The 27,431-nt window shown below is 44.9% G+C and overlaps 1 protein-coding gene across 12 annotated transcripts in view; it reads left to right on the plus strand.

Annotated features, from left to right (window-relative positions):
* The window catches only part of ABI1 (abl interactor 1), a 124,659-nt gene that overhangs the window by 16,413 nt on the left and 80,815 nt on the right, over positions 1-27,431 (plus strand). For 10 of the 12 annotated variants that reach the window (XM_039521824.1, XM_039521827.1, XM_039521826.1 and 7 more), the window contains one exon: positions 16,147-16,314. The exons of the other annotated variants lie outside the window; for them this stretch is intronic. In XM_039521824.1, the coding sequence (XP_039377758.1) occupies positions 16,147-16,314 (168 nt within the window). The remainder of the gene's footprint in view (positions 1-16,146; positions 16,315-27,431) is intronic. 12 annotated transcript variants of the gene reach the window in all.

Raw genomic sequence — 27,431 nt, forward strand, 5'->3', positions numbered from 1 at the left:
TGTGTGCAGGCATAAGTTAATTAACATCTGGGGCAGAGATCCCCCATCATGCAATGCTTCCCTGCTTTTCTGGTCCTAGAGTTCAGTGCGGTTCTTGCCTTGGAATCTGTTACCCATTCTGTATACGAAGGGTACGTCCATACTTACAGCCGGGTCGGCGGGTAGCGTTCGACTTCTCAGAGTTCGAACTATCGCGTCTAATCTAGACGCGATAGTTTGAACTCCGAACGCGCTCCCGTCAACTCCAGAACTCCTCCACCACGAATGGCGGTGGCGGAGTCGACGGGGGAGCCACGGACTTCAATCCCGCGGCGTCTGGACAGGTAAGAAGTTCAAACTAAGGTAGTTGGACTTCAGCTACGCTAGTCGCGTATCTGAAGTTGCGTACCTTAGTTCGACCCCCCCCACCCTAGTGTAGACCAGGCCTAATAGAGATGCCTCCCTGTCCCATCTTTCTAGCAGATGAGGCTTGGGGAGTTGCCTTAATCCTGTCACCCTTGTCAGGAGGGGTTTAGTTGTCTCCCACTGCCTTGTCATTGCTTTCTGTAAGTTTTTCCTCTGATTGGTTTTGGTTCAAGCAGAGGCTGGGGGGAGGGGGAGGTGACCTTCATGAGTCAGGCTGGATACTCTCCAAGAACACAGAGCTGACAGGTATCAGACTGGTTGCAAAAACATAGTCCTGCTTCCAATGTAGACAGGGTGTTACAGGTGTCTGCCATGATTAGCGACGCTTGTGTTCTAACACTTAAGGGCTCTTTTTGTTGGTGTGGATGAGAGAGCACTTTTATAACCATGTGAGGTAGCAGTGTGACAGCCTAAGTCAAGCTCTAATGCAGGGGTCTCAAACTCAAATGACCACGAGGGCCACAGGAGGACTAGTACATTGCCCTGAGGGCTGCATTACTGATACCTCCCCCCTACTGCCCTTGGCCTTACCCCCCACTCCACCCCTTCCATGAAGCCCCGCCCCACCTCTTCCCACCCCAACTCCATCCCCTCCCTGCCCGCAGGGGGTCAGAACAGGGGGAGGGATAGCTCAGTGGTTTGAGCATTGGCCTGCTAAACCCAGGGTTGTGAGTTCAAGCCTTGAGGAGGCCACTTAGGGATCTGGGGCAAAAATTGGTCCTGCTAGTGAAGGCAGGGGGCTGGACTCAATGACCTTTCAAGGTCCCTTCCAGTTCTAGGAGATTGGTATATCTCCAATTATAAATAAAATAAAATAAAGGGTGTGGGGTGCAGCATGGGGTGTGGCAGGGGATTGGGCTGCGGCAGGGAGCTCAGGGCAGTGGGTTGGGGTGTAGGAGGGGTGAGGGATGTGGCAGTGGGTCAGGGCAAGGGATCGGGCTGCAGGGGGGAGTGGCAGGTGGCTCAGGGAAGGGGGTTGGGCTGCACTAGGGGGCTCAGAGCAGGGGGGCAGGGTACAGCAGGGGGTTGGGGTACAGCAGGGGGCTCAGGGCAGTGGGTTTGGGTGCAGGAGGAGTGTGGCAGGGGGTTGGGGCAGGGGGTTTGACTGCAGGAGGGGTTCAGGGGGCGGGCTCTGACCCGGCGTGCACTGGATCCCAGTAATCAAACTATCAAGAATTTTATTGTGCCAGTGTGTATTTACTGTTTCTTTGACATGTACCTTCCTGCAAACTCCAGTCAAATGAGGACAACTAGAAATTGTGCTACATACTATCTATATAATATAAAAATATTAATATGGGGAGCAATTTATTCCAGAGCCAACAGGACCACCATTTGCTATATTGGGCAGAAGACCCCCATTAACAGTAGCTGGCATTGCTTCCTCACTGTCTCAATCTGTCTGTCACTTTGTAAATCACTCTCCCATTGGGTGGATCAGGTTGCTGTTGTAATTCAAACAGCCTGGATTACAATGGAACCACTTCTTTAAAAAGGTGACTTACAGTGGAGATCAAAATATCTATTGAACTCTTTAAAGAAGAGTAAGATGGTTTCCTGAACATTGGTATGCCAAATTTTGCTCTGTTGCAATCCCATTAAGATCCGTGGCAGAACTATTTGTATACACAGATGTAAACACTGTATTTTGAACCAACAAGAGATGATGCCATTTTAGATTTGGTATTGGTGAGAGTGAGGACCTCCTAGAAGAACTGGTTGTAGAGGACAACCTTGGTTTGAGTGATTATGAGCTAATTCAGTTTAAACTAAATGGAAGGGTAAACAAAAATTGGTCTGCAACTAGAATCCTTGATTTCAAAAGGGCTAACCTTAAAAAAATTAAGGGAATTAGTTAGGGAAGTGGACTGGATAGAAGAACTCAAGGATCTGAATGTGGAGGAAGCTTGGAATTACTTTTAAGTCAAAGTTGCAGAAACTATCTGAAGCCTTTATCCCAAGCAAGGGGAAAAAATTTGTAAGGAAAGGTTGCAGACCAAGCTGGATGAGCAAGCATCTCAAACAGGTGATTAAGAGAAAACAGCCTACAAGGAATGGGAAGATGGGATGGATCATCAAGGAAAGATACCTCTTGAAGGTCAGAAAGTGTAAGGATAAAGTGAGAATGGCCAAAAGCAAAACAGGGTTGGACCTTGCAAAAGGAATTAAAACCAATAGTAAAAGGTTCTATAGCCATATAAATAAGAAAACAAGGAAAGAAGTAGTGGGACCACTAAGCACTGAGGATGGGGTGGAGATTAAAGATAATCTAGGCATGGGCCAGCGCCTCTCTGTACTTGACAGATGCTACAAGTGGGGCACAGTGGCTATTCAGAAGGTTGCTCTGGCCAACTGATGATCAGTTGGCCAGAGCAAACAGGAAAAATGCCCAGTTTTGCCAAAAAAAAGTGGTGTGTGCCCTCCTAAGGGGGTGCAGAAGAATGCTTGTGGGGGGATTGGCAACTCGAGGTGCTGAGCTGCGTGGTGGGGCTCGGGCAGTCAGCCTGTTTTTATTTTGGGAGATAGGGTGGCCATATCTCTCCTTCAGTATTGAAGGTCAACTCCCTCTGTTCGTGGTGCCAGCCTCTCTTGCATACTTGTTTAAACTTCTCCTTGTGCCTGGGAGAAGCTCCCCATAAACATCCACAAAACTAACTCATTATCCTCCTTAAAACTCTGCTCTTCTTTTCCGGTATGTGTACAAAAACTTCAGGCTGCTGGTGTGCTGAGACACCACAGCCTGTTATGCTAACTGATAGTATCTTGCTGTTTCCTTGTGGTGATCTCCCTTTGGTCGGTCTATCCATCTGTTGTCTAGTCTTATAATTAGATTGTAAACTATTCACAGCAGGGACTGTGGGTTTTTTGGTTCTGTATTTGTACAGCACCAAGCACAACAGGGTTCTGATCCATGACTGGGGCTCTTTATTATTTGTAAATATTAATAGTGTTAGACTGTCCTTTTGGGATTTTTATATTTTTAGGTGTTCTTCTTCCCCCCGCCCACACACACCTTTTTGAGGGAATGACCGACCAAATGCTAACATTTTTCTTTCTGAAGAAAAATATGCTTGTATCTTGCATCTGGGTTCCAATGTGATTGTGACCGTCTGAGTCTTCCAGTGCTTTGTGGTACACAGCACTGGGAGAAACTTAGTCTGATGCACTGAGTCAACATTAGCTGTGGTATAAAAGTTTATTTACATGGAGGGAGGAGACTCGAGTTCCATCAGTTTCTTTTGTGTAGTGTAGATTTGAGTAACGCACCTTTTATCTTAAAGAAATTTTATCTGCAGTATTGAAGCAGTAGCTATTATTTCATGCCAACATCTCTTGGGAGTTGGAAGGAAGTTCAGTGGTGTAGTGATATTGAATGTGCTGTTTTTACTGGCTTTGTTGGGAAGATTTCCTGCTCCTACCTTCCTTTTGGTATCTGGACACTAATTTTCTTATAGTTGAAGAGGTGGGTTTTTTTTATTTATTTGTTTGTCTGTCAACAAGAAAAAAGCATATCTGAATGCCCTGGGTTTTAGGATTGTTCTTGACTGGCTTTTTTTAACCTTTCTCTCTCCCTCCTCCCCCCACCCGGCCATTCCTTTGAAATAAACAGTTATTTCAGCATTTAAGACCTCTTGTAACTGCATTTCAGACTTTACTATTGTATCTGGTGGGATGGATATATTAGATCAGTGGTCTCCAACCTTTTTTTTTTTTTACGCTCAAGATCACTTTTTGAATCTAAGGGCTACCCAGGATCTACCCCCACCCCTTCCCCAAAGCCCCGTTCCTCTCACTCCATTCTCCCCCACCCTCACTCACTTTCACCACGCTGGGGCAGGGAGTTGGGGTTTGGGAGGGGATGCAGGCTCTGGGCTGGGGCTGAGGGGTTTGCAGTATGGGAGGGGGCTCTGGGCTGAGCCTGGGACGGGGTTAGGGGTGCAAACTCTAGGAGGGAGTTTGGGTGTAGGAGGGGGCTCTGGCCTGGGGCAGAGTGTTGGGATGCTGGCTTAGGGAGGGGGGTTGGGTGTGGTCTCCCAGTGGGCACAGTGAGCTAAGGCAGACTCCCTGCCTACTATGGCCCCACATCGCTCCCGCAAGGGGCCAGTGCACCCCTGCAGGGGGCGGAGGGCACGTGGCTGTGTGCGTTGCCTCTTTCTGCAAGCACCACCCCCGCAGCTCTCCCGGCCAATGGGAGCTGCGGGGGCCGTGCTTGCAGGTGGGAGCAGTGCACAGAGGGAGACCCCCAGCTGTGGGGATGTGCTGGCCGCTTCTGGGAGCAGCATGGGACTGGGGTAGGCAGGGAGTCTGCCTTAGCGGCAGCCACACTGCACTGCCGCAGATCGCGATCGACTGGGAGATCCTCTAGGATTGACCAGTGGATCGTAATCAACCAGTTGGTGACCACTGTATTAGATCATCAGGTCCATTCTCTTCCCCCTTTTCCCTGCCTCCCCTGCAAGGGCAGGATAGTATTTCCCTGGAGAGAGGACACTGGATAAGAAACAGATATTACACAAGTGTAGTTAACATACTTAAGGTATATTAATAGCTTACTTAACAATTAGTCAATTAATTAGTGTCTGCAACTTTCATAATCCCTGTTCTCTCGCTTACCCCTTGGGATGGGCAGAAAGTGCAGCAAAATGACAAGTTGTCCTCGGAGGAGAGATCACTTTAATAAAATACTTGAACTTTTCTACTATAAATATTCTATTGCAGAACTCTAAATCACACTGCTGAATTTGTACAAGTTTATGTTAAGTCTTTCTAGTTAGACAAATCTTTTTAATTGTGACTTGAAATTTATATGTGCTTTGGAATGCAAGTGTTTGTCTTTTTAGTGTAGAGAAGCTGGTTTTCTGTGCCTACACTAGGATCGCTTCCCCCAGGCCTCCCCCCCCCCCCCCAAAAAAAAAAAACAACCTCAAACAAACAAAAAACCCAAAACAAATTTCCAACCATTTCTACTACTGACTCAGATGCACTGATGGTAGTAATGAGGGAAGAGCTAGTAAAGGCTGCACCAGACAGTCATCAGAATTTCACTACCATGTGGCCTAACCTTGTGTTAAAGGAGGTCTAGCTTAAATAATGGCTGTATGATACTGGTGGCTATCTGGAGTCTTGTCTACATTATGCTTGATAGGACATTTTAGTATAATATGTTTATACAAAAAAGGAGAAAGTGGATGCATAAGGTTGGGTTCCTAATGCCATTTTTAGGTACCTAAATGTGTTTCCTGATAGTTCAAAAGCGCTGAGCACTTGGGAGCAGCTGTATGCTCAGGACCATTGATGATTAGGTCTTGTACTTAGGTGCCTGAATGTGGATTTAAGAATCTGACCTGAGGGTCTTTATTTTTTTTAAAAACAAAAAAACCCAACATATTTTGGCCCAGGTCTGAGACGCAGTGCATGTGGAAACCAGCAGAATTTCTCAAATGTAATTCCTATATGAGCATGTTAGTAAACATTTTCCAGGAGGAGTCTAACATATCAGTTTCTCTTGTCTCCTTGTTCCCACTTCCTCTGTATAATATCAGTACAATTGTAAATAACCCCTATTTGTAAATGAAAATTAGTCTTATCCAGTTCGGTGGATAATTCTTTTGCCCCTTACTCTGCTTTTAGGACTTGCATCCTTTAAGTCCGTATACAATATGAAGGGGAGGAATACCCTATGCTGTCTGGGAAGCACTCTTTTATTATGCTGTTCAAATCCCCTTGAGCAGCTTCCAGTTAGAAAGCTGCTAGAAGTTTCCTTTGGTGCATAGAGACTTGTGACTACTACCCTTGCAATGGCTGACCTGACTTTCTTCTTCCCCCTTCTTTCCCATTTTTTGTGGATTGAAGTGATACTAAAATGATACTGGCAGCAACAGCAAAACGTGATCACCCACAGAGCAACCTGTATGCAAAGTGTTTGAAAGATTTATGAATAAAAACAAGCTGATATCCATTGGCCACATACCTACTTCAATAGGTAGCGCCTCAATACTTATTTAACATAGGTATCTCTCTCTATTTCATAGAACTGGAAGGGACCTTGAAAGGTCATTGAGTCCAGCCCCCTGCCTTCACTAGCAGGACCAAGTACTGATTTTGCCCCAGATCCCTAAATGGCCCCCTCAAGGATTGAACTCTCAACCCTGGGTTTAGCAGGCCAATGCTCAAACCATTTAAAAGGGCCTCTGGATTTATCATTCTTAACATTCAGTGCAAATTAGACTTTTGTCTCATAGTAGGTAAACATTATCTAGCGTGAGTGGCATAACTAAACCTTTGAGGGTAGGTCCATACTTACCCACTGGGTCGACGCGGAGAGTTCGACTTCTCGGAGTTCGAACTATCGCGTCTAATCTAGACGCAATAGTTTGAACTCTGAACGCGCTCCTGTCGACTCCGGAACTCGACCACTGCTAACGGCGGTGGCGGAGTCGACGGGGGAGCCGCGGAGTTCGATCCCGCGGTGTCTGGACAGGTAGGAAATTCAAACTAAGGTAGTTCGACTTCAGCTACGCTATTCGCATACCTGAAGTCGCGTACCTTAGTTCGACCCCCCCCGCCCCATAGTGTAGACCAGGCCTCAGACACATTACTACAGCGCAGACTCAGAATGCTTAGACCAAGCTGAACATAAGCTGAGGAGAGCTCAGAAATGCCAAGGCCTGTTGCCAACAATCATCAGAATCAAAGAATAAATTCTTAAAATTGTAGTCCAGCCTTTCAGGTTCTTAAAAGCCTGATCAGGGAGATGAAGAAGCAATTTGATTGAGACTTTCAAACTCATTATGGAGACATGTGAGAGTGCTCTATCATAAAAAGTTCAGTGCTATTGGGGACTGCATAATGAGCCAGTGTTTTCATTTCCTGGGTGGGGAAGCTATTTGTTTTCTGTGCCATGTGGGTTTGCCACCTTGTAGATGTCAGGGTTCAGTATTGATGGGTAGAAGTCTCCAAGCCAATTGCCCAGATATACCTCCTTTCCCATTCTACTGACACTGCAAGTGTATCCCATTCCAGCAGAAATGGGAATGTAAACTACAAGTGAGCCCCCCCCCCTTTAATTTTTAGTGAGTCTTTCAAAATATCTTGGTTAACACCAGCTACCATATTAACAGGTGCTAGCACCAATTCAGTGTTCCCTTCTCTTCCTCCTGCTTTTCTCTCTTTATCTCTAGTCCTTGTATCATTGCAGCTATTTGTGTGTGGGACCAGGATCTGTGACCCAGAGAAGGTGGGTGAGGCTGTCAAAGTCCAGCTATGATCTAACTATTGGAGCTAGGTTGGGACTTTCTTTCTGGTCCTGTTAGGCCACCAACTTATGCCATACCAAATTGGCTTTTCTGAAGAGGCCCTTGCTCTCAAAGCTTAGACCTAAATCTCAGCCCTCTTGAATTTGCTGGCAAAATCCCTTGTGACTTCAATGGGACAAGAATTTTGGCCCAGAAATTTTCTAGAATGAACAGATGAGTCAGAAAGTGGGAGGAAGACTCTGAAGTGTTGATCTGATCACCTCATTTATTAGGAAGTATAAATTACATTCTGTAACAGAGGGAAGTGAATAAAAGTGAGTGAAATTACATAAAATCTGGTATATTGACCATTCTTTGTTCCTGTTAGTACTACTTAGCTGCAACCTCTAGTCTATGTGATGAAGACAGGTTACTTTAGTCAGTTTACATGTGACTTAATCTAATTTGCTTTTAACTGGTTGATGCAAAGCAGTTAGCTTTATAAAGCTATCCACAAAGCTGAAAAAATACCCTTGCATTTTCTTTCAGCAAATACAGATTTGTGTCACTGTATGAACTTTACAGCAAAACCATATAAAACTGCATATAAATCTATAGCATTCCTATAAATCAGAGTGTAAAGAGGGTCTGGGATCTTGACTAGAATGCTAAACAACTGACAAGTTACTGGGCATTAAATAATGTCTCTCTAACTTAGTGATTGGTCAGCTGATGTAACATTGCCATAAGTGGTTGTCCTGTTCTTTTTTTTTCTTCTTCTTCTTTAATTGAGGTTGCATACACTCCAACAGATAAAGATGAAAAATACGAACGAGTACACATTGCAGGATGGGGAAGCAAAATCCCCACTGTCTTTAAACTATCTGATATGAGCCAACTATTCCTTTCCAATGCTGCCACACTTATTGAATCCTGCTGACTTCAGCCAAATTAAATCAGCTGTTCTTGGGAGTGCTTCCTCTTGCTGCAAGTAGTGCCTCTATTTAGTCATTCTTTATTTATGATGGAGAGTTGATGTGGCAGCAGCATATTGAATAAACTGAAATGGGGAGAAGTGAGAGACTGGTCTTGAGAAGATAGTGAAGGCATGTGTGACGTTACACTCCATATTCTTCATGGAAATATGGTTATGATATGGATATGACATAACTGAGATGTACTTTGTGCAAGATGAGTCTTAAGATGTCATTGGAAAGGTTATAATTTACTGAATGTGTTTATCCAATTTTTATGCATGTATTTTTGTATCTGAAGCTGGGAGTATTGACCATGTCTCTGTATTTTAAATATGCCACATAGGATGAGGCTAAACAATGTTAGTGGCTTATTGAAGAAATGCACACAAGCAGGAACTGTGTGCAATAGACACCTCTCAGAGATAGCTCTATACAATGGGAACTGTTTGACCCAGCTCACAGCAAAAAAGCTTTCCAGCAAGTGGGAGGAAGATGTAAAAGAGGGACAATGACATGAGATTGCTTGACTCATGCAATACCCCCAAAAACACCTGAGGAACAAAGAGGAATTAACCCAATTTATGTAACTTCTACAGGGGGCGGGGAAGTCATGCACATCTCTCCTCACATTAAGGAAGAGGGTGGATTTTTATGAGCTTGCACTGTATAGAAAATCTGCACAGTGCAAGACAGTATTTTGGGTTTATCTAGGTGACCAGATGTCCCGATATTTGCTTGTTTGTCCTGTGTCCCGACCGATGTTCGATCGGGACAGTGGCCAAACAAGCAATTTTGCCCTCCACTCCCATGCACAGGCGGAGCCTGGAGGGTCTTGCGCCCCCTCCCGCCCTGACTCCGCCCCCTCCTTCCCCATTGGATCCCTCCCCAAATCCCTGCCCCGGCCCCGCCTCTTCCCCAAGCATGCTGCATTCCTCCTCCCTCCCAAGCTTGCGCCGATCAGCTGGTGCAAGTGCTGGAGGGAGGCCCAGGGGATGCAGGGGAGCGTGGGGTGAGTGAGTCCGGCCTGGCCCCGAGTGCAGGCACGAGGGTGGGGCGGTACCTGCAGGGGCAGCCCTGAGTCCAGCCTGGGGAACCGGCTCCCTGTATGTGCCCATGGGTGGAGGTGGGGCGGGGGGGCAGCAGCTGCCTGCGCGGGGACTCGGGGGGGCTTCATTTCCCGCCACGTGGAGGCAGCGACAGCCCCGTTCGTTCCCCTCTGGAACCCGAGCAGGACAGGGGTGCTGGGGCCTGCTGCCCCACCCTTCGGGGCCACCCGTGGTGCTCTGCTCAGCATGGCCCGGGCACACTTGGGGTGATGGGATTGTGCTGCCCCACAGGGCAGGCTGTAGGGAAACCCCGCCCCGGGGCAGGGGCAGAGGCAGCCCTGTTCGTTCCCCTGCGGGACCCGAGCGGGGCTGGGGCCTGCTGCCTCCACTCCGGGGCCGCCCACAGGATTGCACCAGCTGGGCACCTTCCCCTATGGGGGGAGGTAGAGACGAGGCGAGCTGGTGTGTGTGTGTGTGTGGGGGGGGCGCTCCGGCGACTTTTTCTTTCCTCTGCCGCCCCCACCTTGCATCCCAATATTTCAGTTTTGTCATCTGGTCACCCTAGGTTTATCTTCCAAAGGGGGTGTGCACCTGAGTACTGAGGGAGTCCTCTCACACAGAGCTGACTTCAGTCTGTGGCTGCAGCAGGGTGTGTGTAGCATGCTGCAAGAAGCCAGAGAGCCTAGTTCAGCAAAACGGAGAGGGAACCCAGGCTGGTTGAGCAGGAGAGGCTCAGTGAAATCCCAGTACATCAAGTGGCATCCCAGAAGGGGTGTCCAACTCGTCACAGCATGTACTAGAGTGTTTTTGTAGTAAAAGTGAATGAATGCATTTCTGAGATGCTGTAGAAGGTCACCTGGCAGGATTGGGAGAGGTGGTCTGTGTAAAGGATGCATACCTAAAATCGTCTCAAGGTTGTGAGCTGGAGTAGCTAGGAAGATTGGTGGGAATCAGATGAAATGACGAAAGCTGGGAGAGGAGATGGTTAGATTATTGCAGAGACATTCCTATGGAAAGATGTCTGTATATAGATGGTAATCCATAGAAGAATTGTTTGTTCTCTCAGCTGTGTGTGCATAAGAGTGAATAATGGACAGATTCCCCAACTCAGCCACACCCTTCAGGGACAGATAATAAGGAATCACTGAATGTGCTCCATCTCCTACTCTGGCAGTGATTTAGGTGGAGTTCATTGTGAAATCATCATAATGTAGTAACATCACTACAAATCTGAAAGTGATTCAGGGAACTTCACAGTCTTGCCAAAAACCAGTCCATGAGGTGGTAGGAAATCTAAGCTGCACACTGGCTTATTATTTATTTTTATATATATATATAAAATTTTTTTTTCACAGCCTCTTGAAACTTCATACCCAATTTCTGCAGAAGCAAAAAGCCAAGTTGGCATTCCACTTTAGTTAGGCAGCTGTTAAGGTTACAGCAGATGTACAAGTCAACGCCAGTTTTAATGGTGGGATGCTCTTTTGGGGAAACTTTTTTACTTAATGTTAGTGGGGGTTGGTTTTTGGGTTGGTAATTTTTTTGGCTGAAATTAGACCATTCAGTGAAAAGCTTCAACTTGAGGGGGGAGGGGGAATCTGAAATCTTCTCTAGTACAACTGGAGAAGACTTGGTCTGTTTGAAGTTTAATATGGACCACAAAGTGACTCCCTTCTTCTCACCTGTGTTCTGGATATTTAGTAGTAATACATTCATAATGTCTTTAAAATCATTCTTGATGACTTGTAGTGAACCCCTACTGAAGCTATAAATATCTTTGGTATGTTTGCCAAATCTGCCTGAACTGGTTCAAGGGGTTGAAAAACTATCTGAGCAATTGTTCCTATCTGATGGTTTACAGGAGACCATTGGATCAAATCTTGATTCTATTGAAATCAGTGGGAATTTTCCTGTTGAACTTAATGGAACCAGGATTTGGCTCTTATTTCAAAAGCTGTTCTGTGGTGTGGGGAAAAATGCACATGTATTGCACTCTTTTAAAGGGAAGTGAGACACTTCTGACATTTGAAAACACCACTGCCTGGTATTGCTTTCTTCCTCATTTGACAGCACTCAATCTCTCATCTAGTTACTGCAACTGTTGTCTTTGCATCATGTTCTTACTGCCTAATTCTCCAGTCCATAGTCACACACAATTCCTCAATAAGTGTCTTGTTTAGGTAAGGACTGCCGGAGGAGGTCATACTTGGAATCGTTGAGGTGCAAGTTGTGCTGACTGGATTCATCCTGGCTGTTTGTACTACATTAAACCTGTCACTTGAAATTTATCGCTGTGGCTGCCACTCCACCGTTGGCAGAAGTGTTGGGAACCTGTTGGCTTTTTAATGCCTATGGGCTTGGCTACACTTGCAGGTGTGCAGCGCTGGGAGTTACAGCTGTGTAGCAGGGTGGACCCTGCTCCTGCTGTGAGGGGTTTAAAAGTGGCCTGGCAGGGCTTGAGAGCGGCTGCTCTCAAGGCTGGGCTGATTGAGGAAGTGGCTGCAGCTGGGGCCATGCCCCAAACTGAGCCACAGGCCTTATAAAAAAGGCCAGGGAAGCCAGAAGCCCAGACAGTCTCTCTCTGCCTTCAGAGAGAGAAGGGCCTGGTTGCAGGGAGCTTGAAACTGGATACCTGAGTGAAGCAGGGCTGGGGAAAGGCTGAGGAGCTCCAGCCTAGAAAGCCCCAGGCTGCGGCCTAGCAGTGGGCCAATGGGTACTGGGGGTTGCAGAGGACAGCCCAGAGGTAGGCCAAGGCAGCAGGTCCAAACCCATTTGCCTGTGATGAGTGGCTGATACTGCAGTCTGCCCCAGAGTGTGGGGCTAGACAATGACTGGCAGTAGCCAATACTGAGGCAAGGTGGGGATAGAGGGTGGGGGTTCCCCAAGGAGGGGAGACCCAAAGGGGTTACTGCCAGGGGCAGCACCCCCATGTAAGAGGGCACCGGGTCCAGGGAGGGACACGGGGGGCCTGAAGACAGGTGGATCACTGGCCTGCAGAGGGTGCTCCAGCGCTGGAATAGAGCTAATTCCTGGAGTCACCAGCAGGAGGCGCCACAGGGGTGAGTCTGACCCATCTACAAGCTGTCTTTTTGTACAGCTGAGTAGGGAAAGCGCTGTAGTGTGGCCACACTTGCAGCATTTGCAGCGGTGTTGGGAGTGGTGCATTATGGGCAGCTATCCTAGTGTTCAAGTGGCTGCAATGTGCTTTTCAAAAGGAGGTGGGGGTGGGGTGGAGTGTGACAGGGAGTGTGGGGGGGAGAGGGGATTTTTGGAGCTGACACTGTGTGTCAGCTCCCTGCCTTGCAAGTTCTGATCCCTTCCTTTCTTTTAAGTTTGCCCAAGGTGATATCAGTGCAACCCTCGGCTCCTCTCACCACCTTGTTCATGCTCCCACTGTCAGCTCCCTGCCTTGCGAATTCTGACCATTTCCCCGACCCCTCATTCACTCTTAAATGCAAATAGCCTGCAGACCAGATAAGCAGCTGCTCGATGGACTCGCCCCCCCCCCCCCCCCGCTGTGCTGTTTCTCTCCTCAAGCAAACACTAGCTGTAGACATTCATCCCCCTGCCTGCCTCATTCACAGCAAACAGGAGCTGTTTGTTTTTTAGATAAGCAGCTCCTGGAGCCCTGAGTTCACAATAAAACACAGTTCTGTAGTTAAAAGCATTATGGGAAAATTCTGGAGGCCAATTACAGCGCTTTTGGTGGCCACACTGGCGGAGCAGCGCTGCATCACCAGCGCTGCAATAGTTATACCTGAGGCAGAGCAGGAGTACAGCCAGCGCTGCAGCCAGGGAGATGCAGCGCTGTATGTGCCTTGCAAGTGTGGACAGTGAGTAAGTTGCAGCGCTGTAAACCCACCACCAGCGCTGCAACTCTCCAGTGTAGCCAAGCCCTGTGTTTAACCCTGCTGACAGCATGTATAGATAGCACAGTGGTTTGGCAATATAGACAGGTTACCATTATTTTAATCTTGCTATCACCAGAGGAGTTGAACCAGTGGTAGCAACTCTGGTTCAAACATAGAAAACGTTCAGTATCCCTGATGGCTGACCAGTAGCATTGTTTGTTTTAGTTAGACTCTTGGTGGTAGTTTAGAAGATTTCTTGGATCCCTTGGCTTCTGCCAAAACATGCTATAGACGGTAGTGGTGATCTACTCTCTACTATGAACCATTTTGATTAGATTAGACTTCATTCTTTTTGCTGCTTGTTGCAGAGTGTCCTCTACTTCAGAGTCTTCCTTTAATTCCCCCCATCCCCCCCCACACCCCTTTCATGGAGGATGGCATACCCCCAGTCACTGCTAATGCTTTCTATTAAACCATTGCTAGAAATTAACTTCAATATAAATAAATATTTAATGTAAAAAAGGGTTGACTTCTCTGACAGCATCCTTTTTAATATCCACTCCTGAATATTTAAAAAAAAATGTGGAGGCAAAAGAGCTAATGATGCAAAATTCTAAGAATGATACTTAAGCAAGCTGAAGTCAGGAAATGCGGGACTAAGGTGGAGTGCAAACTGAACTCCAGATTCCCTGATTTTTGCTATGCTTAATTTAAATGTACTATTGCAAGGAATGTCATCTTTTTCTTCTCCCTTTTATTTTCAACCTGAAAGAATAACTAACAAAAGGGGTATGGGGAGGAGAGAAGAGAAGAGATCCAGAATTGAAAGGAAGGGTTTAGAATAGAAACCTTTCCCCAAAAGCAAGTGTAGCTGCTGTTGTGATTCGGTGCTCTATAAATCAATAAAATACAAAGAAACTTGCATTTGCAGTAATCATCCTTCTGATGAGACTTCATTCCTTCCCTGCACATTTCACTTTGTCAGTGGAAAATAATTCCTCCTTTTGGGAGGGATCAGGTAGGTATGAATTGCTGCTCTGAAGGGGGGGATTAGGGGAGTAATCTCAGTTTGGCTTTGAACCTCTCACCCTATTGAGGTGTGGTGCTGGGAAAATTCACAGCTCTGCTTCTCATTGCTTGTATACAAACACACTTGAAAAGGTAAATGTCACTAAGTGCATCATTGTGCTTGTGTTCTCTGTCTTCTCTCCCTTCTCCCTTCGTGCCCCCCCTCCCCCTGGAGGATGTTTTTAGTTTGGGAAGTGAGCGTTAAGGTGGGTGCTGGTGGAGGCAGTTACCATGGGGAGGGAGAAGCAGCAAAAGTGTCATGGGGAGGGAGAAGCAGCAAAAGTGTAACTGCAGTAGCCACTGGGATTTTTGACACTTGTTTCCTTGCAGGGAGAAGTCTGAGCGAGATCTTTTATTGTTTTGGACCGGGGGTGGGCAAACCTTTTTTTTTTTTTTGGTGGCCCGAGGGCCACATCTGGGTATGGAAATTGTATGGTGGGCCATGAATGCTCATGGAAATTGGGGTTGGGATGCAGGAGGAGGTGAGGGCTCTGGCTGGGGGTGCTGGCTCTGGAGTGGGGCTGGGAATGAGGGGTTTGGGATGCAGAAGGTTCCAGCCCAGAGCACCCAAGGGGTTCGGAGGGTGGGAGGGAGATAAGGGCTGGGACAGGGGGTTGGAAGTGGGAGGAGGTAAGGGGTGCAAGCTCCGGTCAGTGCTTATCTCAAGCAGCGGCATGGTGCCTTCTCCCAGCTCCTATGCGGAGGCACGGCCAGGTGGTTCTGTACACTGCCCCTGCAGCTCCCATTGGCCGCAGTTCATGTAGGAGCGGAAGGGGGAATATGCTGCTGCTTCTGGGAGCTGCATGGAGCGGGGCAAGTCCCCGACCCCACTTCCTGGCTGGAGCACAGGAGCAGGGCAAGCCCCAGAGGGCCAGATTATGACGTCTGACATGCTGTATGTGGCCCGTGGACGTAGTTTGCTCATTCCTGTTTTAGACCTTCTACCCCCTCTTGCCTTAGTTTGGGACTGCTTCCCCAGCTGAAGGAAGGTTTATCAAATCCTCATTGGAACAGGAATAACTTCACAAAGGCTCTTGGATGCAGGAGCCTTATGTATGCATGTCCTCCTGACTCTCTGCGCTCTCTTCCCCCACTGTGGAATAAGCAGCCAACACAGCTGTAGAGTTGGCTTCATAATAAAAATATGTGCACTGGGGGACACCCAACTGTGGGAAAATGCTTTTCCCTTTTTTAATTGGCTTGGGTACTGTGAAGAGGGAAGCTGGATTTCACTCATCAGAGGAATTGGAAGCTTCTCTCTGGAAGTGAAAGATAGGCGGGTTACAAAAGCCCTGCTCCAGAGAATTGATAGTAGTTGTGTCAAAACTTAGCGAATCACTTCTTAGCATGGAACATCTTCTTAAACAAAACCATCATATGTTTTTAGAGTCTTAGTGGTTTCCCCCCCCCCCCCCCTTCATGTAAGTTCTTGCTTGATGTATACTTGTTTGTGCAGTCAGAGCAGTTACTCAATCAGGCCTTTTGGGTGAGTGAAATTCTAAAAGTAATGTGTTGTACTCCTCTCTTCTGGCCTTACAAAAATGACATCTTTGTTGTTTTTCAGGCTCCCGATAAAAGGAAAGCATTAGAAGAGACCAAAGCATACACAACCCAGTCTCTTGCTAGTGTTGCTTATCAGATCAATGCACTGGCCAACAATGTACTCCAACTGCTGGACATTCAAGCATCCCAGCTGCGGAGAATGGAGTCCTCCATCAACCATATCTCCCAGGTAACCCTTTACAAAAGGAATTGAAATGCTACAAAAAAACTACTTTGGGAAACAACATCTAAAAACTTTCCTGGGGTTTAAGGAAACTTGCACTTGGATGGGTCTTCATCTTGACAAAAGTAATGTTATCTGAGTCTTGTAATTTTTCCTGTAGTAATGAAAGATTCTATTTGTTCTGCCTCTCTAAATAATGGTTCTAAAGGTTGAGAATTGGGTAATTATAGTCTTTATTTTTTATTTTTTAATAATTAACTTCATTATTATTAACTCCACAGAAAAACTTTAAAGTTTAAAAAGCAATGTTTCAACTCTAGCTTATGAAATCTGCTAAAATAGTAAAATACATAATTAAAATAAGCTAGTTTTTTTTCTCTATTTGGACTCTGAAGAGAAGAGTTCAGTCACTGAAGCTTCTAAATCTTCAGGTTTTAAATGGGGAAATAGGGTGAGTCTCCTATTCTACAGCAAAACCAAAAGAAACGACTCTAAAATATTTATTAGTAGCTAGACAATATTGTCTCATGTTCTTGTTGCTATGACACTATTAGCCTCTGCTGGAAGGAGTTTCTCATTCGTATCCCAGCATTAGCGTATTCATGTAATCAAATACAGTTAACTCAAGTACGGAATTTGGGTTGTGCCTTCGCCATGACTTTGGGACTCTCCATAAATTACATAACACATTTTTTGGTGATTTCCAAGACCAACCCATCTCCTTTTAATGTTTTGTAACATTGAAACACACAAAATGAAGCACCCACCCACCCCCTTTATTTATTTAATTTATGGACTGTCCATTTTATAGTGTCTCTTTGCCTAGCTGCTTCCCTCGGTCTCTTCCCACATTTTCTTCACTCTCCCTGACACTTTTTTGTATGTCTTGCTGAGGATCCAACTTCTTGTTGTTGCTAGTTGGTGGGAGCAGTTTGCAGTTGCCACCGTTGGAATGGCTATTTGGCAAATATGGTCATGAGGAGGAAAAACAGAAGAGCACTTCTAAATATAGAGTATTCCTGCAAGTGAGGAGCATTTGAAAGGTGTGGGGAGTACTCTGAGCTCCTAGTTTTGGGCTACTTCAGCAGCAGGGTTAGTGAACCTGCTGTCCAGTCAGTTGAAAATCATTTGAATAATTGACCCAATATTAGAAATATTCAAATATTCTCACCCTTCCCATCTTGAGCCTGCAAGAGGTCAGATGGGTCCATGTGATATGCATCTAAAGAGTAAATGGGGGCTTGATAGGTGAGGCAACAGGGATGGTAGGAAAAAACAGCACTATGCTTGGATTGTCAGGACAAAAGAGTTGGGTTTTGGGGATGACCAAGTGCAGGAGGGAGGCTAGAGAGTCTAATCAAACACTTCCAGTCCTTCAAAAAGTGCTGGCTCTTGGGAGTTAGTTCTTTACCCAGCTCTAATTATGTATTCACTGCGTAGCTTACCCAACAACAGAAGACTATGGAGTGAGACAGCAAGGTCTTGTTCAAGTCAGACCTTTCCCATACACTAAATAAAAAAACATAAAATGTTTTTGGCAACATTAATTTTGAAGGGGTCTATTTTAAACTACTCAATACTTCTGTTTGTGGGGATTTTGAAACCCTTAGTTGGCCAGCCATCCCATATTAGTTGTATATCTTCCTGACCACGCACTTGAGATCAGAACTTATTTCTTCTACTTCACCTCTATCTCCCGCCTCCCCACTCCAATCAACTTCTGGTTATATTGAGCTTACAAAATGGTGTGGCAATTGATTTTAAAATCTTCCAGCTGAGGAGCTGCACTGTACACGGCAGGAGATGATGGCACTTCACGGAATATGTAAATACACCCTGAAAATAAAAAGCCTTTCATAAAGTTGTTCTAAAACATTTGCTTAGTTTTAATATGTATTTATTTTGTATGTTTTTTTAATATTGCCAAATTAAAAATATCTCTGTCATCCAGACAGCTAATGACTAGAAGTAAAATTGCTGTAGATATGTTTCTGGTTATATAAAGGATTTGGAAAGATTTCTGGACCCTTAAATCTCACTTACCTCCAAAAAGAGGAACTGAATGGGGAATAAAAATGTACTAACCTTCTATCGCAACGTTTTCTCTTTCACCACCATATACAGAATACCACGCTTTCATAACTTCTGGACACTCATGTCATCTAGAGAAAAATACTGGTGTGTAAGAAAAGCAGTTCCCAGTCAATATTGGGGAAATTTGTGTTTAAACTGAAATTGTTGATATCATCTTGGTCCATTGATAGGACTAATAATGCAAAAGCTAAAATATTTGATACTGGCACAAAAGGTGTAACCCCCTGTGTTTTGAATTGAAGGCACTATTCTGAATGTATTGAGTCACCTGATACATGAACTGTTTGCTAAAGACTGTGAACAATCAGTGCTTTGTGGAGCTTTGCAAGAGTCTTTAGCAAGATCTCTTTAGTTTCCTTGGCTGTTGGGTCTTTCCTGAAACTAATCCCAATTATAAAGGAATCTTTTCAGACTTATTTTACAAAATTAAAACTAGATACACACACATTTGAACTTCATCATTGGTATGTGGCTTTTTTTAAAAAGGTTTAGTTCAAATTCAATTCTTCAGTTATGTATTTAAAAAAACAAAACACCACACTATGTAGTCCCTTACTGCCTGTTTCAGAAACGGGTCTTTAGAATTTCTTCACTTGCCCCACTTGTATCACTTTTGATTATTTCCATTGAAGTGGATCAGATGTATGGATAGTTTTCTAAAGTTGGTTGGAAAGACAAGGACCAGAGCCAGGCTAGTGTACCTAGGGCATGCATTGTGAAAGCTTCTGCACACAGCTTTGCAAATGTACTTCAGTCATTCTCAGTAACACTTCTACTGGCAATGCTCCAGAGAAGTGCATGATTAATCTGCAGTTTCATTTGTAAAAAAGATATGGTTCTCTAGTGAGTCTGTTCTGTGGGCTGATCATCTCCCCCTCAGTCCCATACAGCACAGTGACCATGTTCTTTTCCAGTCCAGTGCATGTTTCTGAACTTCTGTAGATCAGTTCGATAATGCTCTAGCCCAATATTCAAAGTATCACCTGCCTCCTCCTAGACTTTTTGGGTTAAATGGCATGTTGTGTAATCTTGACTTTAAAAGAATGGTTAAAGTATTAGCATCCATATTAAAGCTACAGGTTTAAAATAAGCCTTAATAAAATATTACCCTGAGCTGTCTTCCCTGTAAGGAAGATCCATAAGAGTAAAGTGCACAGTTTAATATAACAGCGTCTCTGAAGAGCTGAGTTCTGCTCATGGAGAATTTGATCTCGTATTATGAAGCTTCAGTTCAACTTAAAGGCAAACCAAAAAGAGGGCTTTACACAAACAGATAAAAGCCCTATTTGAGTGAGATTTGACAGGGCTTCTCAGAGGCTCTTCAGTGAGCTGCTTCACTGTTGCACCTGACTATGGAGATGTGTTTATGGAGTTCTTTGTTTTAACCCTTGACACCTGCTTTGAACTTTGCCACATTACTCCAACCCTTTCCGTGCCTGCTGAAGTAGTAATGCAAAGCTTTTGTAGCATCTTTGGAGATGCTTGCAAAGCCCGTCCAATGCAAGGGAGTCTGCCATTATCACAGTACTAGGCACAGGGCTGGCCTGAGGATTTTGGGGAGGAATAGTGAGAACACTTTTGGGACACACTTTTACATTTGTGGGTGTTTTTGTAAATTTGAGTATCTTTAGGTCTCCATCCCACAGACTTTCTGCTATAGAGGCGGAGTCCAGCTGCTATATTTCTCTCAACCTTTGTGATTGGTTTACTTTGGTTTATGTTAGCCTTGAAAGCATAAAGCCATCTTCTCAAAGGAGAGCTAAAATTTACTCCATCTTTAAAAAATGAAAGTAAAGACTTCCTTTTGTAGTTCTAGGTTTTTCCCAAAAATAACTGGGTCCCTTGGCTATGGGCTTTGGAGACCGAAGGGCAGCTCTTAGTAAAGGAAACACTTTATTAGTGAAATACATTTAATTAAGATGGAGAACTTTCTACCATTGCATTTCCACAATCTTCAAAACCAGATGAATCTGGCTCTTGCTAAGAAGAGTTGGGCTGACAGGGACATCCTTGTTTACTGTGTCAAAACTAAAAAAAAAAGTAGCTTATCAGAGCTCACATTTATGCAAGGGCAGCTGCAGTATTGGGCGTAGCAACTAGTTTCTTTCCCCCCTGAATATAAACAGTTTTGAAATAGCTCATTATTTAAATCAGTGCCTATTGAAGTGTAGAGGAAGAAATTGAGTCCCTTTCAAGAGATAACACATAGGGCCAAAAAATAAAATTAATTCAATGCACAAATTCTTCCCCTTGACTCTAAAGCTGACTTCAAATGTGCAGAGATGTGACAAAATGGAAACTTCTGACAATGTAATTCCCTGGGCTATGCAAGAAATAACTAGTAGGTCTTCTGATGGCATTAAAAATGTTGAAAGCTTTTTAGAACTAGAAATTGAAGGCCCAGATTTAGTTTAAAAACAGTGCCTGTTAACCTCTATTTCATCATTTGTGTACTTGGCTTTTTACTCGTATATATGGTGTTCAGACTCCTTCTGTTTTGTAATGTTGGCTAATTAAAGCCAGTAGCACTAATGGAATACACAGATGCTATCTTTTTCTCTTAAGGCTTCTTCTCAGACTCTCAGCTGTTGGCTTGAGCTGTTCTGCAAATGATATAAATGCTTGGAGGCTGATTTTTTTCATTTTAATGTATGATCAGACAGGATTAGCATGGACTTTAGGTTACAGGTAATTTCCCAACAGGTTCCAGGACTTTAAGCCTACCCAAATGTCCAAAATCCCTCCAAGCAGTAGCAGATTAAGCACTGATCCATTGATTTATGGATCCAAGTCTTCAGCTGGGCTTTATGCCTCAACAGCCAACTTAGTTTCTTACCCCTGGTCTACACTGGGGGGGATCGATCTAAGATACGCAGCTTCAGCTACGAGAATCTTAGATCAACTTAGAATCACTTTGCGTCCTTGCGGCGTGGGATCAATGGCCGCCGCTCCCCCATTGACTTTGCTTCCGCCTCTCGCTGAGCTGGCGTTCAGCAGTTGACAGGAGAGGGATCTGGGATCGATTTATCGCATCTACACTACACGAGAAATCGATTCCCAGATAGATCGATCACTACCCACAGATCTGGCAGATAGTGTAGACGTACCCTTAGACTCTGGGAGTGTGCTGGAGAGGAGTGGAACAGTCCCACAGGAGATGGGAATTTATGAGGTTGAGGGCTGGTTTTAGTTGTACTGTTGCTTCTTGTATGTTATGCATTATTGGGCATGATCCATGGCACAGAACCAAATTTCAAACACCGAAAGTAACAAATTGTAGGCGGGTGGAGCATGTGACAGACCACCTGCTGCTGTAGCTGTGCTTACCATGAACAGCAATGCACAGTGACTATCAGTACTTCTAAGACCCTTATCTCAGGAAAGAAGAAAGAACTACTTCCTGAGGCTCCAGCAGTGGTGGGCAGACTGATGAGCCACAGCTCCTCAGGCCACAATCTGAGCTGAGGCTTTTGCCCTGGAACCTGACATTGGGCCAGGGTTACTTGCTGAAGAGGAAAGGATCTCACTTTACTCAATCTGTGTTTACCACTTTTTCTGGTTTTTTACATGGAACAAGGAAGGACGTTGTTTTCTCTCCATCCCTTAATATATGTATGCTGGCATGACTGAAATCAAACCAACAGCCTTTAGATACACAAGCTTTCTCTCTCCATTTATTTAATTAAAAGTAAAGCAAGGCATTCTCCATTCTGGACAGCTTCATGATGACATGAGAATATTGGTGTGAGAATTATAAGGGCAAAATTGAATCTTGCCTATTTTTCCCCACCAAATGAGTAATGGTGGGATTGCATGCCAAGTCAAGAGATTCACAGTAGCTTCTCTAATCTTGGAGGCACTGATTTCTATATCTGCAAGGGGTTATGATCAGACAAAGTATGAACATGGAAGCTAGTGCATCACAGAGCCTTCCATGTTTCTCTACTGCAGACATGACTACCTCTATGGTTTCCTCTTGAATGCCTCTAACTCATGTGAACATGTTCTGTTCTATATAGGTTCTCCTATCCCACATGTCCAGTAAGAGTAGGGTGACCAGATGTCCCAATTTTATAGAGACAGTCCTTGTATAGACTCCTGTTACACCCCACCCCCTGTCCTGATTTTTCATACTTGCTGTCTGGTCACCCTAAGTAAGAGTTGTATCACCAAGAACAGCACCTCTTTGGCTGAAGTTCTCTTGGGTTAGTTGGACTGGGAAGTGGGTAATGGGGACGCAAAACTTCGTCTATTGCTCCTGCACTGTTCGGGCAAATCCCGTTTTTCTTAAAATCCCTCTCTGGCCCAGTAGTCACCATACATGGCTCTGAAACAGCATCCACTGACACTACAAATCCAGATTGATGCCCAATGGGTGGATAACTGTCTGGGTAGCTTCCACAGCACAATTGCTGCTGGCCTATCTGGTGAAAGTGTATTTGTATTATTGCAGAGATTTCTGTCTATTGTCACATTGTTCCTTCCTTCTCCCACCCACCTCTCTAATTAGAGCATATTATGGGTTTGGTAACTGTTCCTGCTAATGAAGTAATCTTGATGTTGTCAGATGCTATCCAGAACAGTGAGGGGTTGTCACTGCCTGCCTTGTAACCCTGGGTGCTTAATTTACTCTGCGCCTGTAGCGCCCTTGTCTGGATGCTCTCAGACAGCATACAAGCCTGGACAGTGTTAAACAACTCTGTTGGATTCACAGTTGCTGAGTCAGCCTGGCAAGATGACCCCCAACACTCCCAGTTCTGAATTTTCCTCAAACCATGTGCTCTGCAATATCCAACCCACCACTAGGAGAGTAAAAAAAAATTTTTTTTAAAGATACAGTACCCAGCAGCTTTCCACATTAATTGGAGTTAACATTTATTTTAAAATCAAATGCAGCAATGGGTTGGTTTAGATGGAAACTTGTATTTTTTCTTTTCTAGGATTTGAAATGTGTTCAGGTATAAAGAATGAAATTAGAAATGGTTACAAGCAAATAAAAGTGAAAAGTGCTTTCTAGATACTAAGACTTACCTTAAATCAAGACTGTTATTAAGATTCTTCTCACGCTGCTTTACAGCGAGATGGCCGCCCAGCCCCTCTGCTCAGGATTTCCCAAAAGTCCAAAGTATTCTGTTCCTGTGTCATCTTACGTGAAGGATAACATGGGGTTCTTTGCCTCTCTTTTTTTACTCCCGAGGGCATTCTGCACCAAAAAAACCCTAAATTGTGCATATGGTATTTTAAAACTCTACAAAATTCTGCAGATTTTATTTGTCAAATGTGGAGGCTCCACCATGGCATTGGGGAGCACAAGCCACTAGTTACACAGAGGTGGGTGATGACTTGCAGCTCCTTCCCGCCCCAGGACACAAAGTCAGCTTTGAGGCTGCACCCAACTCTGACACAGTGCAAGGACCGGGCCTGCCCCAGAAACATCCTAGGTCCCTGCCACTCCATGCCAGGTGTGAGCGAGCAGGCTCAGCAAGGCAGGATCCAAGTGTGGAGGGGCTTAGTGAGGGGGATCCAGGTGTGGGTTCAGAGGGGTCTGTGTGGAGCAATCGGGGTGCAAGTGTTTCAGTGTGGGATCCGTGTGTGTGTATCTGGATGCACAGGGGCTTGTGGGTGTTCTGGGTGCAGAGCTTCCTGCAGCTGTGGGAGAAATCTGGGGGTGGGTCTGACCCAGCCCCATATGCTGTGCAGAAGCAGAGGAAGTACCATCCTCCCCAGCTGGGCCTAGCAGCTGAGCCTGGTGCAGGGTAAGAGCCACCAGCAAGGTCTTCCCCAGTCCCACCCCACAGTGATTTACCTCTTTGCTGGCTGCCCTAGGCACCTGAAACATACTGCTGGAGAGGGTTGCAATAACCACTCTTATGGTTTCCCTGTGAGTCATTTTTCTGCAGGGGACATAAATTCTACACATGTGTAGTGGTGCAGAATTCCCCCAGAACTATTTTTTATAGTCTAATGAATGTTTGACATACTTTCTTTGGAGAAAACACTCTCTCTCTCTCTCATTCAAGCTGTGAGGAAGGTGGCATGGAGCCTCCTGGTGAAGGAAGTTCCACGCTAGCTTCTTCCTCTGTAGGTGTTTTCAGGAACCAGATCAATGTGCATTTTGGCAATCTCCTCCCCTTGCCATGATGTGAGTGGTTGTCTCCTCCCCTTTTATGTAAACTGCATTCCCATTGTTTCTTAGTGTACCTTGGAAATACCTGCCACATGGCAGAACTGCATTCCTTTCGCTTCTAGTGGGGTAACTTCACTTCTGCCTGGCAGACACTTTTTTTAATATAATTTTCAATATCTTTGTATTACTGCATTTGTCCTCCATGCAGTAATAGTAACTATCTGTATATTGTTAGCTTTCTGTTGATATCTTAGTTGACCTCTCTTTAAAGAGAGGTCATGGCATTAGTGAGCTGGGGTACACTGAACTGGTGAAGTCTGCTGAAACTTACTATTAGATACCAATGAGTCCCTTGCCCCACACACACTCCTAGAGCTGGAAGGGACCTTGAAAGGTCGAGTCCAGTCCCCTGCCTTCACTAGCAGGACCAAGTATTGATTTTTGCCCCAGATCCCTAGGTGGCCCCCTCAAGGATTGAACTCACAACCCTGGGTTTAGCAGGCTAATGCTCAAACCACTGAGCTATCCCTCTCCCCCCATGATGTAGTAGAAGGTTACATGTACAATTTTCAACAGTTTTGGCCATTACACCTGTTTCTCCACTGAAGAGCTATAAGCTTTTGACATATTTCATATTAAATTCAAAAGGTTGATGGAATCTTTGGTTTTCTAAAATCAGAGCCAGAAGCCCACTACCATGAGAATTACCTTGAAAGGGTTTTAGCTGGTAGGTTTTGTGCAGCAAATGAATTTAAAGATTCCATAAACACCTTAATCTTTAATGAAAATCTCTCATCTTTAGAAAACCACAAAAATTGAATGTCTCATAAACATGCTTTTAAGTCAAAATATTACACTCCTCAGTTGGTTACTCTTTCTTTTCATGTATCTGATTTGGCTGTTGCTCAAAATTAATTTCCCTTCTACTTCAAGTCTTTAGACAAGTGCTTTTCAAATTTGAACTTTGTAAACACCACTAGTTTTATATTGGCATGGTGTCTTTAAAAAAAACTTTGTAAATGGTTGTGATATGGGATAGAGGAGGAAGGAAATTCTAGGTACCAAGCGAGTGAAATGAGAACTTACCCAGTGTGCTATTGGCTATTTGTTAATAAGTCCACACTATACCATGCAGTTAATCAGAGGAGCACTATATCTTTCTTGTGCTAACTACAATAGTCTTATGTTCACATCAATCATTTGGGGAAGGAAAGAAACCATTTTGTGAAGCAGTCAACTCTTCTGCATTACTATATCATCCAAAATGACTTGTTTGAGTAACAGGTCATGAAGAGTGGTCAACGTATGCTATCAGATGTTTGTGGTCTGAGATGTTAGTAGTATGGAAGTATATGCAGGGGTTTCTATTTGCACAGTTCAAAAGAGTTCTTTAGTGCACCCTTCAGGCTAGTTTATATTTGGATGAGAAATATTTTTGAGAATTTGGACTATACTAAAGAAATCCGTTACTATTGAAGTAATATGACAGGCATCATGATTTCTACAAGATTCTTCACCTCAGTCCCTGAAAAAATCATGGAGCAGGTCCTCAAGGAAACCATTTTAAAGCACTTGGAGAGGAAGGTGACTAGAAGCAGTCAACATGGATTCACCAAAAGCAAGTCATGCCTGACCAGCCTGATTGCCTTCTATGATAACTGGCTCTGTGAATATGGGGAAGTTAAAGTATAGATTGGATGAATGGACTATAAGGTGGACAGAAAGCTGGCTAGATTGTCGGGCTCAACAGGTAGTGATCAATGGCTCAATGTCCAGTTGGCAGATGGTATCAAGCGGAGTACCCCAGCAGTTGGTCCTGGGAATGGTTTTGTTCAGCTTCGTTATTAATGCTGGGGGTGCAATCCATCCCATCATCCAGATCAAGTTTGTGGATGATACTAAACTGCGGGGGGAGGTAGAGACCCTGGAGGGTAGGGATAGGGTCCAGAGTGATCTAGACAAATTGGTAGATTGGGCAAAAAGATCTGAGGTTTAACAAGGACAAGTGCAGTGTCCTGCACTTAAGACAGAAGAATCCCATGCACCGGTATGGGCTGGGGACCACCTGACTAAGCAGCAGTTCTGCAGAAAAGGACCTGGGGATTACAGTGGATGAGAAGCTGGATATGAGTCAGCAGTGTGCCCTTGTTGCCAAGAAGGCTAACATCATATTGGGCTGCATTAGTAGGAGCACTGCCAGCAGATTGAGGGAAGTGATTATTCCCCTGTACTTGGCACTGGTGAGGCCACATCTGGAATATTGTGTCTGGAGTTTTGGACCCCCCCACTACAGAGAGAATGTGGACAAATTGGAGAGAGTCCAGTGGAGGGCAACAAAAATGATCGGGGGCTAGGGCACGTGACTTAAGAGGAGAGGCTGAGGGAACTGGGCTTGTTTAGTCTGCAGAAGAGAAGTGTGTGTGTGTGGTGGGGGGGATTTAATAGCCTTCAACTACCTGACAGGGTGTTCCAAAGAGGATGGATCTAGACTGTTCTCAGTGGTGGCAGAGGACAGAACAAGGAGCAATGGTCTCAAGTTGCATGGGGGAGGTCTAGGTTGGATATTAGGAAACACTATTTCACTAGGAGGGTGGTGAAGCATTGGAATGGGTTACCTAGGGAGGTGGTGGAATCTCCTTCCATAGAGGTTTTTAAGGTCAGGCTTGACAGAGCCCTGGCTGGGATGATTTAGTTGGTGTTGGCCCTGCTTTGAGCAGGGGGTTGGACTAGATGACCTCCCGAGGTCTCTTCCAACCCTAATCTTCTGTGAAAAGAAATCTGAGTGTTTTTTACAAGGTTGCCTGTATCTCATCTCATAGTTACATTACTATTGAATTTTTTTAATAGTCAGTGTCATTACATATTTTATAAAATCAAACTGTCCTTGTACAATAGTTCATTG

The sequence above is a fragment of the Mauremys reevesii genome, linkage group 2, assembly GCF_016161935.1.
Source record: "Mauremys reevesii isolate NIE-2019 linkage group 2, ASM1616193v1, whole genome shotgun sequence".
Lineage (NCBI taxonomy): Eukaryota > Metazoa > Chordata > Testudines > Geoemydidae > Mauremys > Mauremys reevesii.